The sequence below is a fragment of the Tupaia chinensis genome, unplaced genomic scaffold (assembly GCF_000334495.1).
Source record: "Tupaia chinensis unplaced genomic scaffold, TupChi_1.0 Scaffold149248_1, whole genome shotgun sequence".
NCBI lineage: Eukaryota > Metazoa > Chordata > Mammalia > Scandentia > Tupaiidae > Tupaia > Tupaia belangeri.
Window position 1 is genome coordinate 577,985 of NW_006209094.1, and position 11,823 is coordinate 589,807.

The following is an 11,823-nucleotide window of genomic DNA, read 5'->3' on the forward strand; positions in this document are numbered from 1 at the left end:
GCGGGGGGGCGCCCGTGCCCAAAAAAAAAAACCCTAAAAAAAAAAAAAAAAAAAAGAATGCCTGGTGTGAATTTTAAGCCACTGGAACTGGGACTCAAATGGCTGGCCGTTGACTGTGTGGGAGTCCAGTGACTTAACATTATGCCATCTGCTGGTCATACCTAGTGTTAGTTTTAAGCTGCTGGGACTTAAACCGCTGTCAACTACATGGGAGCCTAGCAACATAACCATTACACCATCTACTGATTTCAAACTTTGGAAATTCTAAAATACATGCAGAAGAAAAAGAGCACCAATTTGCTGGAGATCAGATTCTTGTAGCAGATAATCTATACTGAAAAGTTTCAGTTTTGCCTACTGATAAAGTATGTCTACTAGGGGCCATCAGGTGGTGTGGTAGTTAAGATGTTAGATTCCCATATGGCTGACTGCAGTTCAAGTCCCAGATCAGGTGACTTGAAAATCATGCTGTGCATGTGTGTGTGTGTGTGTGTGTGTGTGTGTGTGTGCAAGATCCCGAAAGGAGGATGAAGGAGAGGGGACTACAGTGTGGCCACTCCTCCTGGGAGGTGATTTCTCACTTTCCCTCTCCCCGTCTCTCTCTGGTGAGCACACATACCCTATGGGAGGATAAAGTGTGTGTATGGTTGGGGGCTAATGAAATGCTTTTTCCCTTCAGGCTAATGTAATCCTTGAATATTGTATTGATGAAACTCAGGCATTGTTGGAAAAGAAAGTATTGACTTCCACAAAGAATCTTTTTTCTTTTTAAGAATCTTGATTCTCTTAAGGAAAACCTTGACTGTCTTCGAGATCAATTTACTACCACAGAAGTCAATATGGCCAGGGTTTATAATTGGGATGTGAAAATAATAAACAAAGATGATTTTACCGAGAATAAAGCATAATCCTGGCAATTAGAAACATTGTTTTCCAGACACATTATTTTAAATTTCCTAATGTCTATTATTTTTAAAAATATTTTTAAAGAATTATTTTATTTAACTTTATTTATTTATTTATTTTAATTTGACCAGAGGGGGACAGTTCAGGACTCGAACCGTGATTGGCCATGTGGGAATTCTAGCACCTTAACCACCATGCCACCTGCTGGCCCCAACAACCTTGAATGATTTTTAACAGTAAGAATGATGCCTAAAACCTAAAACAAACAAACAAACAAAAAACTCCTTTTATTTATTTATAAAAGCAAAATGTTTTGATATTTTTAAACTAGTATTTTTTTCTCATATTTCCAAGCAAAGTTAATGCTGCTTTCATCATTTCTTTTGTCTGTCATAAGAAGACACTGAGCTGAAATGGCCGAAAACTGTGAGGTATTCTCTGGACACTAGCCTGGTTAACTTCTTCTTTCTTGGCTGATATTACTCTCACTTGAGGTTGCATTGTTTGAGAAGTAGGAAAGACAGACAGTTTGAATATTTGTACTTATTTTTCTTTAGCACTTGGGGGATTTCATGATCCTCCATTGCTGTTACTTATCTTCTGTAAATGGGCTTTTGTAAATGACTGCTTAACCAATGACTATTATATTATGATAGCCTGGGCTTTGCAGGAAATGGTAGTTTGCCTTCCTACATAGTAAGAGGGCTATAGAGACAACATTTTTTCTAACCCCAAGTAAGTGCATAGTGTCTTTGCGATGCCAGCATAATGGAGATCTTGGCCAATGTGAAATAATATCCCTTCAATACTCTTGGCTAAAATGATTTTCTATTTCTCAACAGTTCTCCAAACAGCTTGAACAGAATATTATTAAGATCTGTATAAATCTGCAATGGTTGAAGTGAGTCATGAGCTTTTTTTATTCATGATAAAACCTCATAGGAATAATAAAAAATAAAATCCCTGTGTATAGCCATTGGGGTACAGTGGCTAGTATTGGGCAATACAGATTCTGGTAAAAACACAAGTGTATGATTTCATCTCCTTGTAGTAAGAAGCATACTTGTACAATGTTTTGTACTTGTACTTCATGATATTAAAACAGTGATGTCAAAACTGAAAGAAAAAGATGACAGTGTAGGTGGATAAGTAGGGAGAGAAGGAAAGCATGATGTTGTTGATTACACAAAGATTATATTAGGAGGAGAAGGCAGAAATACTAATGCTACTGAGTGCCTATTTTGTGTCATACTGTGTTCTAAGTAAAATCACTTAGTCCTCACAACCATCCTATGAAAAAGTAGTTATTTTATCATAAGAACAAACAGCTTTACAGAAACAGAGAGCCATGTTAGAGTGAAAAAAAAATAGACAAACAGTTGCTCATGCACAAGATCTAATATGCGGCCTTTTACAGTATTTCCATTTTAGATCTAAAGAAGCTGAGATCCAGAGAGATCAAGTAACATGTCAAAGGTTGCATGCTTTAGTAAGAGATAAAGAGAAGGTATTTAGGGAACCAGCAGTTAGCGTAATGGCTATGTCGCTGGACTCCCACGTAGTCGACTGCGGTTCGCGTCCCGGACCCGGTGGCTTAAAACTCACGCCGGGCGCGTGTGCGTGCGTGCCCATGATCCTGAGAGGAGAATGGAGGAGAAGGGATTGCGGCGTGACCATCCCCCCTGGGGGGTGATTTCTCGCTTTCTGTCTCTATGTCTCTCTCTGTCTGTCTGGCGAGCGCACGCGCCCTATAGCGAAAATCTCTCTCAAAAAAAAAAAAAAAAAAAAAGAGATGGTATTTAGAAAGCAGAGCCAAAAATCTCTCTTGAAGGATTTAATGAGGGAGATAAGGTTAACTTGTTATGCAGCTTTTCTATGTTCTTACCTCATAGCTGCTAATAGGAATTCAGGTCACATATTTTTCTTGGAATTAATTTTCATCCTATGATGGTTTCAATGTGTCCCCCAAAAGATTCATGTGTTGAAAATTGTTTGTTATTGTGAAGGGATTAAAAGAGTGGAAATGAAACTGTAGTGTGGAGGTGAGGTTTTTAGGAAGTGATCAGGCACCAGAGTGGGATCCCCATGATTGGATGCTTGTGGGTTTATAAGGAAACAGAAACATGGATACAGGCACATGTGCTCTTGTCTCACCACATGATGCCCTGTGCCATCTCAGAACTCTGCAGAAAAGCCTCTGTCATCACCAAGAAGACTCACTGGATGCAGCTCCTTGACATTGGAATTCCAAAAATATAATCTGAATAAACCTCTATTATAAATGAGGCATACTCAAGACATTCCATTAGTAACACCAACAGACTACAACACATCCCTATCTCCTTCATTCCTGAACAGTACTATAGTTTCTGATCTTTCAATAATCATCTTCACTTAACAGTGTAGCCCACATTCTCAAGTACCAGATTAAATTAATATATTGTATTTCTTTCAGGAATCCAAAAATCGGACTAAAGATCACTAACCTTCATCAAATACAGCAAAAAGTAGTACAAACTCATGCAAGGTTTGTGTTCTCTCCTTGGTCAGACTTCCTGAAAAAGAAGAGAATTTATCTTCTATTTAAAAATCCCATCATAGGAAATTGCCACTAGGAGGAGACATTTCTTCATCAACTGCTTGAGAATAAGTCCTAATGTAGTTAACTTTGCCTTAACATTGTTCCTTTGATGTAGTCTCCTGTATCAGAGTTTTTAAAACTACGTAGGGTTAAGACATTTTTTTTACTTCACATTTATTGCAGACCACTACTTTTGCAAAATACAGTAAAAATGAGCTACCAGACAAAGTTAAAAAGATACATGAGGGGCCAGCAAGTGGTGTGGTGGTTAAGACAGCTGGACTCTCACGTGGCTGACCATGGATCAAGTCCCAGACATGGCAACTTGCTTTCTCACTTTCCTTCTCTCTCCTTGTCTCTCTCTCTGGTCAACTTCAATAAAATAAAATATAAAATAAAGACAATGAATAAAATTTTTTAAAGAATTATTTATTTAATTTTATTTATTCTCTGTCTCTCTCTGGTCAACTTCAATAAAATAAAATATAAAATAAAGACAATGAATAAAATTTTTTAAAGAATTATTTATTTAATTTTATTTATTCTCTGTCTCTCTCTGGTCAACTTCAATAAAATAAAATATAAAATAAAGACAATGAATAAAATTTTTAAAAGAATTATTTATTTAATTTTATTTATTCACTCATTTGTTTTAATTTTATCAGAGGGAGAGAGAGAGAGAGAGAGAAACAAACCATCACGTGTGGGACTCGAACTGTAGTTGGCCATGTGGGAGTCCAGCACCTTAACTACTACTCCATCTACTGGCCCCTTCGTGCACACACACGCAAATATGTGTGTACACACACACATATTCATCATAACTGAGAAAAAAATTTGCAAGAACAGTACACATTGCTTGTGGAATATGCACATATAGAAAATTCATATAAATAATTTCTATTACTCTTATAACTTTTTATACCTCTGCAGTTGTTAATAAAGTAAATATTAAGAGTGAAATAAAAATTGTCCATACTGAACACCTATTTGCATATTTTAAATGAATGCTATATATATCAATATTTAAAGTTTTAATGGTACAAATGAGCTGGCTTCATGTTTTAACTGCTGAGTGTGTTGGCTGTCTTTTTAGCATATTTCTTTGTTTTTAATTTTGTCAGAACTGTGTACTTACTAGAGAATGACAGAGAGAAAGGGAAAGTGAGAAAGCAACCCTTATAAGCATCCTTTATGATCATGCTATCATTCCTTCGCCTCCACTTCTCCCTCCTTTCAGGATTTTGGGCATACACATGTGTACCTGGTGTGTTTCTCAAGCTGGCTGTTCTGGGACTAGAACCATGCAGTTGCCCATGTAGGATTCAGCTACCGTAACCACCCTGCTGTGATCAGCTGATCCTATTTCTTTATTTGATTGGGAAGTTTTGTTTGCAGGCTTATTTTGAGTAATAAAGATTTTTGCTTGTGACATCTCCGTTTCTTTCTCTCTCTAGCACCCTTAAAATTTTGAAATAAAAATGAGCTTAGACTAAGAAAGTAACAAAATGTGCTGCTGCTCATCAGACTGGGATAAGAGATAAAGTAGCTGCAAAGTAAACAGTACTTTCTCCCAAGGACAAAATGCCACTGTACAAACTCACTCAAAGACAACTTTTCTTACTTATTCAACTGAGTTTGTTCTCTAAAATTATAGCCTGTCAGGGCACATGCGCTCGGCAGAAAGACAGAGAGAGACAGAAAATGAGAAATCACCCCCCAGAAGGGATGGTCACACTGCAATCCCTTCTCCTCCATTCTCCTCAGGATCTTGGGCACGCACGCACATGTGCCCGGCATGAGTTTAAGCCACCAGGTGCGGGACTCAAACCACATTCAACTACTGGGAGTCCAGTGACATAACCATTATGCCATTTGCTGGTCCCTCTAGTTGTTTTATATATTATACCTACAGACATTAAAAACCTCTTCACTGGGACCAGCAGATGGCATAATGGTTATGTCGCTGGACTCCCATGTAGTTGACTGCAGTTCAAGTCCTGGACCTGATGGCTTAAAACCTACACCAGGCGTGTATGCATGTGTGCCCAAAATCCTGAGAGGAGAATTGAGGAGAAGGGATTGTGGCATGGCATCCCTCTGTGTGTGTGTGTTTTGTGTGATTCCTTGCTTGCTGTCTCTCTACTTCTCTTTGTCTCTGCAGTGAGCACATGCACCCTATAGTAAAAATCCCTCTAAAAAATCACACAATGTTGTATATTTGCATTCAACCACTAAATAGTAGTATTCCCATCCAAGTGTCAAGTTGTGCTTTTAAAAAATTATTTTATTTGTTTATATTTACATTTAATCACTGAGTATCTTTACAGTATACAACATGGCTTTTTTCAGCATGAATACAGTGCATATCAGTCAAGAGAAAGACATTATCATTTACATTATCATCAGCAAATAACTTTACATTTTTGTGTCAATTAAGTGTATTATTTTCCCCCTGTTCCCCTCCCTCTCTCCCTCCATTACCCAACCCTGTTTTAACCCTACCTCTAGTATCTACAGTTGCCTCCTTACTACTATACCTTCCAAACTTTCAGGTTCTGCTATAGAGCACAGACATTTTGTATATATTGAGTGAGGACATACAAAGTCTGTCTTTTATAGTCTGGCTTGCTTTGCTTAGCATTAAATCTTCCATATTCATCCACTTTGTATCAAATGTCATGTATCAAATGTCAGGATCTCATTGATTTTTTACAGCTGAGTAGTATTCCACAGGGTACATATACCACATCTTTTCAATCCAGTTTATTTTTGGACATTTGGGTTGATTCCATGTCCTAGCAATTATAAATAATGCTGCAATAAACATGGATGTGCAAGTGTTTCATTAAAACATTAAAAGGTTGGGGAATACTAGAGGTAGAAAAAAAGGTAAGCTCCCCATCAGTTTGGTGGTACTTTAAATTCTGGTACCTTTTCCAATATCCGTGTGTTCTATTTGATTTTTAGAAATTTTAAGCAACTGGGATGTACAGTTTTACAAGGTTTTTATAGCTGAGCTCAGTGGGAGATAAAGGGTGGAGTGTGTTTACTCCATCTTACTTATAATTAGAACCTTTGTTGAACTTTTAATTCAATTACTTATCAAAGAATTACTTTCGTTTTACACCTATTTCTTTATATGCTATATATAAATGTTTATATTTGTATTATTTCAGTAACCATTACATCTCAAAAATAGCATACTATGGTTTTAGTACTTTGTCATTAATTATGGCTATGAAACTAAACTCACTATAAGAGAGATCATACTTTCAAATAAACTGTTAGAAACAACAAACCCTTCTGGTCTTCATATCCCCATCCCTCCCTTTTTCTGAATCATATTTATCACAATCATTCAGAAAAGGTACAGTAGTTCATGTTCATAATAAATTCTTTACCTATGCTCCATCAAAAGGTGGAGTCCACTTATATAGATTAGCCTCATTGATCTGCACTAACAGATACAATGTAATGAATCATGTTGCATGATTGTTCAGATTAGATTAGAAAAGGTGATATAGTTTCCAATGGACTTTCTCAGAAGCATGTAAAAAGTCTAGCTACCCAGGACCAGGAAGTGGCATGGCTGTTAAGGGTGCTGGACTCCCACGTGGTCAACCATGGTTAAAGTTCTAGACCTATTGGCTTGCTTTATCACTTTGTCTCTCTCTTGCTCTATTTTTTTCTGTGTCATTACTTTTATTTTTAATGTCCAGAGCTTGAAGGACAAGGACCAGAGCTTCCCTCCAGATGCAAAAATTTTATAAATTATCAATTGGCTAGTGAGGCCAGTAGGGGTACTTCTTATCTAATGCAGTTCCTGGGAAGACTTCATTCAAGTCCTCAATGGTCATCTGATCAAATGGAATTATGTTCTTCATCTTCTCCAGCTGTTTCTGATATTCTTCAATCCTGGCCTTTGAGAGGGACACAAACTCAGCACAACTTTTCACGTCTTCCTTTTCTTCAGCGTCCACCTGGACAGTGTATTTATCCTCTGGCACAAGAACCTTCAGGGCATTAAACTTCTTCTCCAAGTCACCCAAGCCTGCCTTGGCCACGTTGGCTTTGTAGTATGCTCAGTCGATAGCTGGCAGGTTCTCAGGTAGTGCAGCCAATCTGGGGGTGAGGGTCTCATTCCAAGTTTTCAGGGAATTAGCAATAGCCTTTTGGTTTCGGGATATTATTTCCCCAGAAGCTATCCAGTCAATAGTTTTTAGGGCAAATTTTCGCCCAGACATCTTGCAATCCTTCACCGACCCTCCCCCTCTCTCTCTCTTACTCTCTCTCTCTCACTCTGTCCCTCTCTGATCAAATTAAAAATAAATAAATAAAGTTAAATAAAATAATGCTTTAAAAATTAAAAATCTGGCTACCTTATGGTATAACACATATTCTGGAGAGACCATGTTGGGAGAGCTCTAGCTATTTGAGTCTTGCAAGTCTAAGTGACAGACATGCAAATGATGATCTCAGGTCTGGCTACAACCTTGAAAAACATCCTGCAATAGACCACAAAGACAAGACAATTACAAATTTTATGAAATCCATAAAAACAGGTTTTTTTTTTTTTTTTTTTTTTTTTTTTTTTTTTTTTTGCTATAAGATATGTGTCCTCACCAGAGAGACAGAAAGCAGAAGCTTGGGCACACCAACTCACCAGTTTGGGACACAAACCACAGTCGATTACATGGAAACCGGTGCCTTAACCACCTGCTAGCCCCCAATACTTGTGTTTTAATCTACTCAATTGTGGAGTTATACCATAATTGATAACTGGAACAAAAAGAGGTCCAGTGAAACTAATTTCAACATAAAATATAGGGTTAAAACAAATTACGTGGGACCAGCAGATGGAGTAATGGTTACATTGCTGGACTCCCATGTAGTCAACAACAGTTCAAGTCCCAGACCAAGCAGCTTATAATTCCTGTTGAGCATGTGTGCATGCAAGCTCAAAATCCTGAGAAGAGAATGGATGACAATGGATTGCAGTTGTGCCCATCCTCCCTGGAGGCTGATTTCTTGCTTTCTGTCTCTCTGCCTCTCTGTGTGTCTCCAGTGAGTGCGCATGCCCTATAGCAAAAATCATTAAAAATAAAAAAGGCAAAACAACAAATTAGGCAAAATGTACTTTTTCTAATTTAGTTTATACTATTAAGTTATAAATTAAAAATAGAGTTGACTAAAATTAAAATTTCTTTTAGAATAACAAATTATAAGTATTAATGCTTACTTTTCTCTGATTTTTATACTTTCAGTTTACACATGACAAACTAACCACCTGAACCCTGTTCACCTCTATAGAGCTTTCAAGGAATGTAGTTCAAAACTTACAAAAGGTAAAGAACAGTAGAAATCACTACTGTGAGAATCTACAGATTTGAAGTGGAAAATAGCAATGCTTTGAAAAGAGAGACCTAATTCTGGGTTTTGGCTGCTCTTGACCTCAGTTTAGATTTCATTGTGGTTATATAGGATGGATATTTGCTCCTTTCAGAAACCAGGTTATTTTCCTTTCCATGATCATGATGCTAAGGGAAAAAGCCTCTTTCAAATGAAAGAATACAAATGATAACTGTTTTGAATAGATCCAGCCGTTTGTATTTCTTATTTCATCTCATTCCTACCCCCTCTTACACTTACCTTCTTTACACACCAGCAGGGCTCCAATAAGGCCTGAATTCAGGTCTTTCACCAGGTCCACATGAGAAAGATAAGAGTAGGTGAGACAAGGTGGGTCAGAGGCCATTGGACCATTCTCTTTCAGCACCTGCCAGACATATGTAAGGCTCTCACCAGGAAAGACTTTATCATCTTTCTTCTCCCTTTGACAGGTCTGATCATCATATTCAGCTCCTAAAGCAAGTAGGAATAAAATTGTCCTTATATGTTCATTGTCTCACTTGAAAAGGCATGTCAAGCTTATTGTCACCAATAGAGCCTAAATAAGAAATAGACTATATGAGACTTAATTTGAAAGAGATGTATAGATGGGGAAATTACTCTTGGGATTATATTGCTAATTTTTTCTTTCCACTTTTTTAAATTTACATTTAATCACTGTACATGTTTATAGTGTACAAAATGATTTTTACCAGAATGAATACAGTGCATATTAGTCAAGTCATAGATATTAATTACTATATACATTATCATCAACAGATAACTTTTCATTTTTATTTCTGTTTTTCTTTTTTCCTGATCCCTTTCCTCCCACCCCTTAACCACCTCCTCCTATACTGCCTCTGGTATTCACAGTTGCACTCCCTGCTATTGTACCTTCCAGCCTTTCCGTTTCTGCTATAGAGTGTGTCATATTGTATATAAGTGGGGTGTACAAAGTCTGTCTTTTATAGTCTGGCTTGCTTCATTTAGCATTAAATCTTCTATGTCTGTCTACTTAGTGTCAAATGTCAGGATCTCATTGTTCTTCAAGGCTGAGTAGTATTCCATAGTGTATATGTGTAGCATTTTAAAATTCAGTTTATGGACATTTGAAGTGATTCCATGTCTTAGCAGTTGTGAATAATGGTGCAATAAACACAGATATGCAAGTGTTTATCTGACTGAATGTTTTCCTATCCTTTGTATAGATGACCAGCCCCAGAATTTATTTATAAGGTTGTATGATAATTCTATTTGTAGGCTTTTTCTTTTTTTAAAGAGTTGTTTGCTACAGGGCACGTGCACTTGCCAGAGAGAAACGCAGAGCTAGAAAGCAAGAAATCACCTACCAGGGGAATGGCCATGCTGAAATCCCTCCTCCTCCATTCTCCTCTTCCATTCTTCGGGCATGCATGCACACATGCCCAGTGTGTTTTAAGCCACCGGGTCTGGGACTCAAACCTTGGTTGACTACGTGAGAGTCCAGCAATGTAACCATTATGCCATCTGCTTGTTTCTATTTGTAGGTGTTAGAGGAACCTCCATATGGTTCTCTACAGTGGCTATACTAATTTACATTCCCACCAATAATGTAGGAGGGTTCCCTTTTAACCACAGCCTCACCAGCATTTATCATTCTGTATTTTTTTTTTAATCTTAGCCTTTCTGACTGGGGTTAAGTAGTATCTCATTATGGTTTTGATTTGCATTTCCCTTATGATAAAAGATGTTGAGCATTTTACCATATACTTTTGGCCATCCATATGTCTCCCTTGGAGAGTTGTCTGTTTAGATCATTTGCCCATTTGTAAATTGGAATGTTTTATTTTTGTGTGTGTATAAGTTGCTTGATTGAGTTCCCAGTATATTCTGATTATCAATCCCTTATCTGAGGCATACTTTATAAATATATTCTCCCATTCTGAGGATTGTATCTTCACCCTAATTATTGTTTTTGTTTGTTTGTCTTTTGCTACACAGAAGCTTTTTAACCTGATGTAGTCCCACTTGTCTATTTTGGGGATTATTGCCTGTGCTTTGGGGGTCTTTTTAAGAAGTCCTTGTCTCTTCTGAGTTTTCCACCAGTAGTTTAATAGTTTCAGGCCTTGGGTTTAGATCTTTCATCCATTTGAGCTGATTTTTGTTAATGGTGAGAGATAAGGGTCAAGTTTAATTTTTCTGTAGGTGAATATCTAGTTTTTCTAGCACTATTTACTGAATAAATTTTCCTTCACACTTCCTCCCCTCCAGATGGTCTTGTTCCCTTTGTCAAAAATCAGTTGGTTCTATGCTGAATGTAGTAAATTTTTATCAAAGTTAATGGATCAGTTAGAAGCTCTTAAACAGTTGGGCGATAATGAAGCTATTACTCAAGAAATAGTTGGTTGTGCCCATTTGGAAAATTATGCATTGAAAATGTTTTTGTATGCAGACAATGAAGATCGTGCTGGGCAATTTCATAAAAACATGATCAAGTTCTTCTACACTGCAAGTCTTTTAATAGATGTCATAACAGTATTTGGAGAACTCACTGAAGAAAATGCGAAACATAGAAAGTATGCAAGATGGAAGGCAACATTTATCCATAATTGTTTAAAGAATGGGGGGACTCCGCTGCGGCCGAGCCTGCGCAGCCGGGCCTCTGTTCCGCGTTCAGCAGCCTGGGCCACCCGGCCCCCGCTGCCTCTCCGGTGCTGGGTGCGTCCCACGCTCCGCCCGACCCAGGCCAGCGGTGCGGACCAGCTGAGGTCACCGTCCTTCCTTTCTCTGGCCGGGCGGGCCAACGGGAGGTGGCGCTGGGTCCCGCGCACATTTGCTTGCTTGGGGGCTGACGTGTGGCCGCAGGGCCTGCGCGTGGCCACAGGGCCTGTGTGCATGGTCGCCGGGCCGGGCCTGCGCCTGCGCGTGGCCGCTGGCCACAGGCAGGCAAAGGAAGGCGAAAA

At 38.2% G+C, this 11,823-nt stretch overlaps 1 protein-coding gene and 2 pseudogenes across 1 annotated transcript in view; 1 reads left to right on the top strand and 2 right to left on the bottom strand.

The window, feature by feature from the left end:
• LOC102502409 (prefoldin subunit 3-like) overlaps positions 1 to 908 on the top strand; it is a 5,410-nt pseudogene extending 4,502 nt beyond the window's left edge.
• F8 (coagulation factor VIII) overlaps positions 1 to 11,823 on the bottom strand; it is a 192,227-nt gene that overhangs the window by 138,743 nt on the left and 41,661 nt on the right. Inside the window, 2 exon segments of the mRNA XM_006171065.1 lie at positions 3,393 to 3,461; positions 9,140 to 9,352. Coding sequence (XP_006171127.1) covers positions 3,393 to 3,461; positions 9,140 to 9,352 — 282 coding nt within the window.
• Positions 7,240 to 7,749, bottom strand: LOC102497159 (ATP synthase subunit d, mitochondrial pseudogene; annotated as a pseudogene).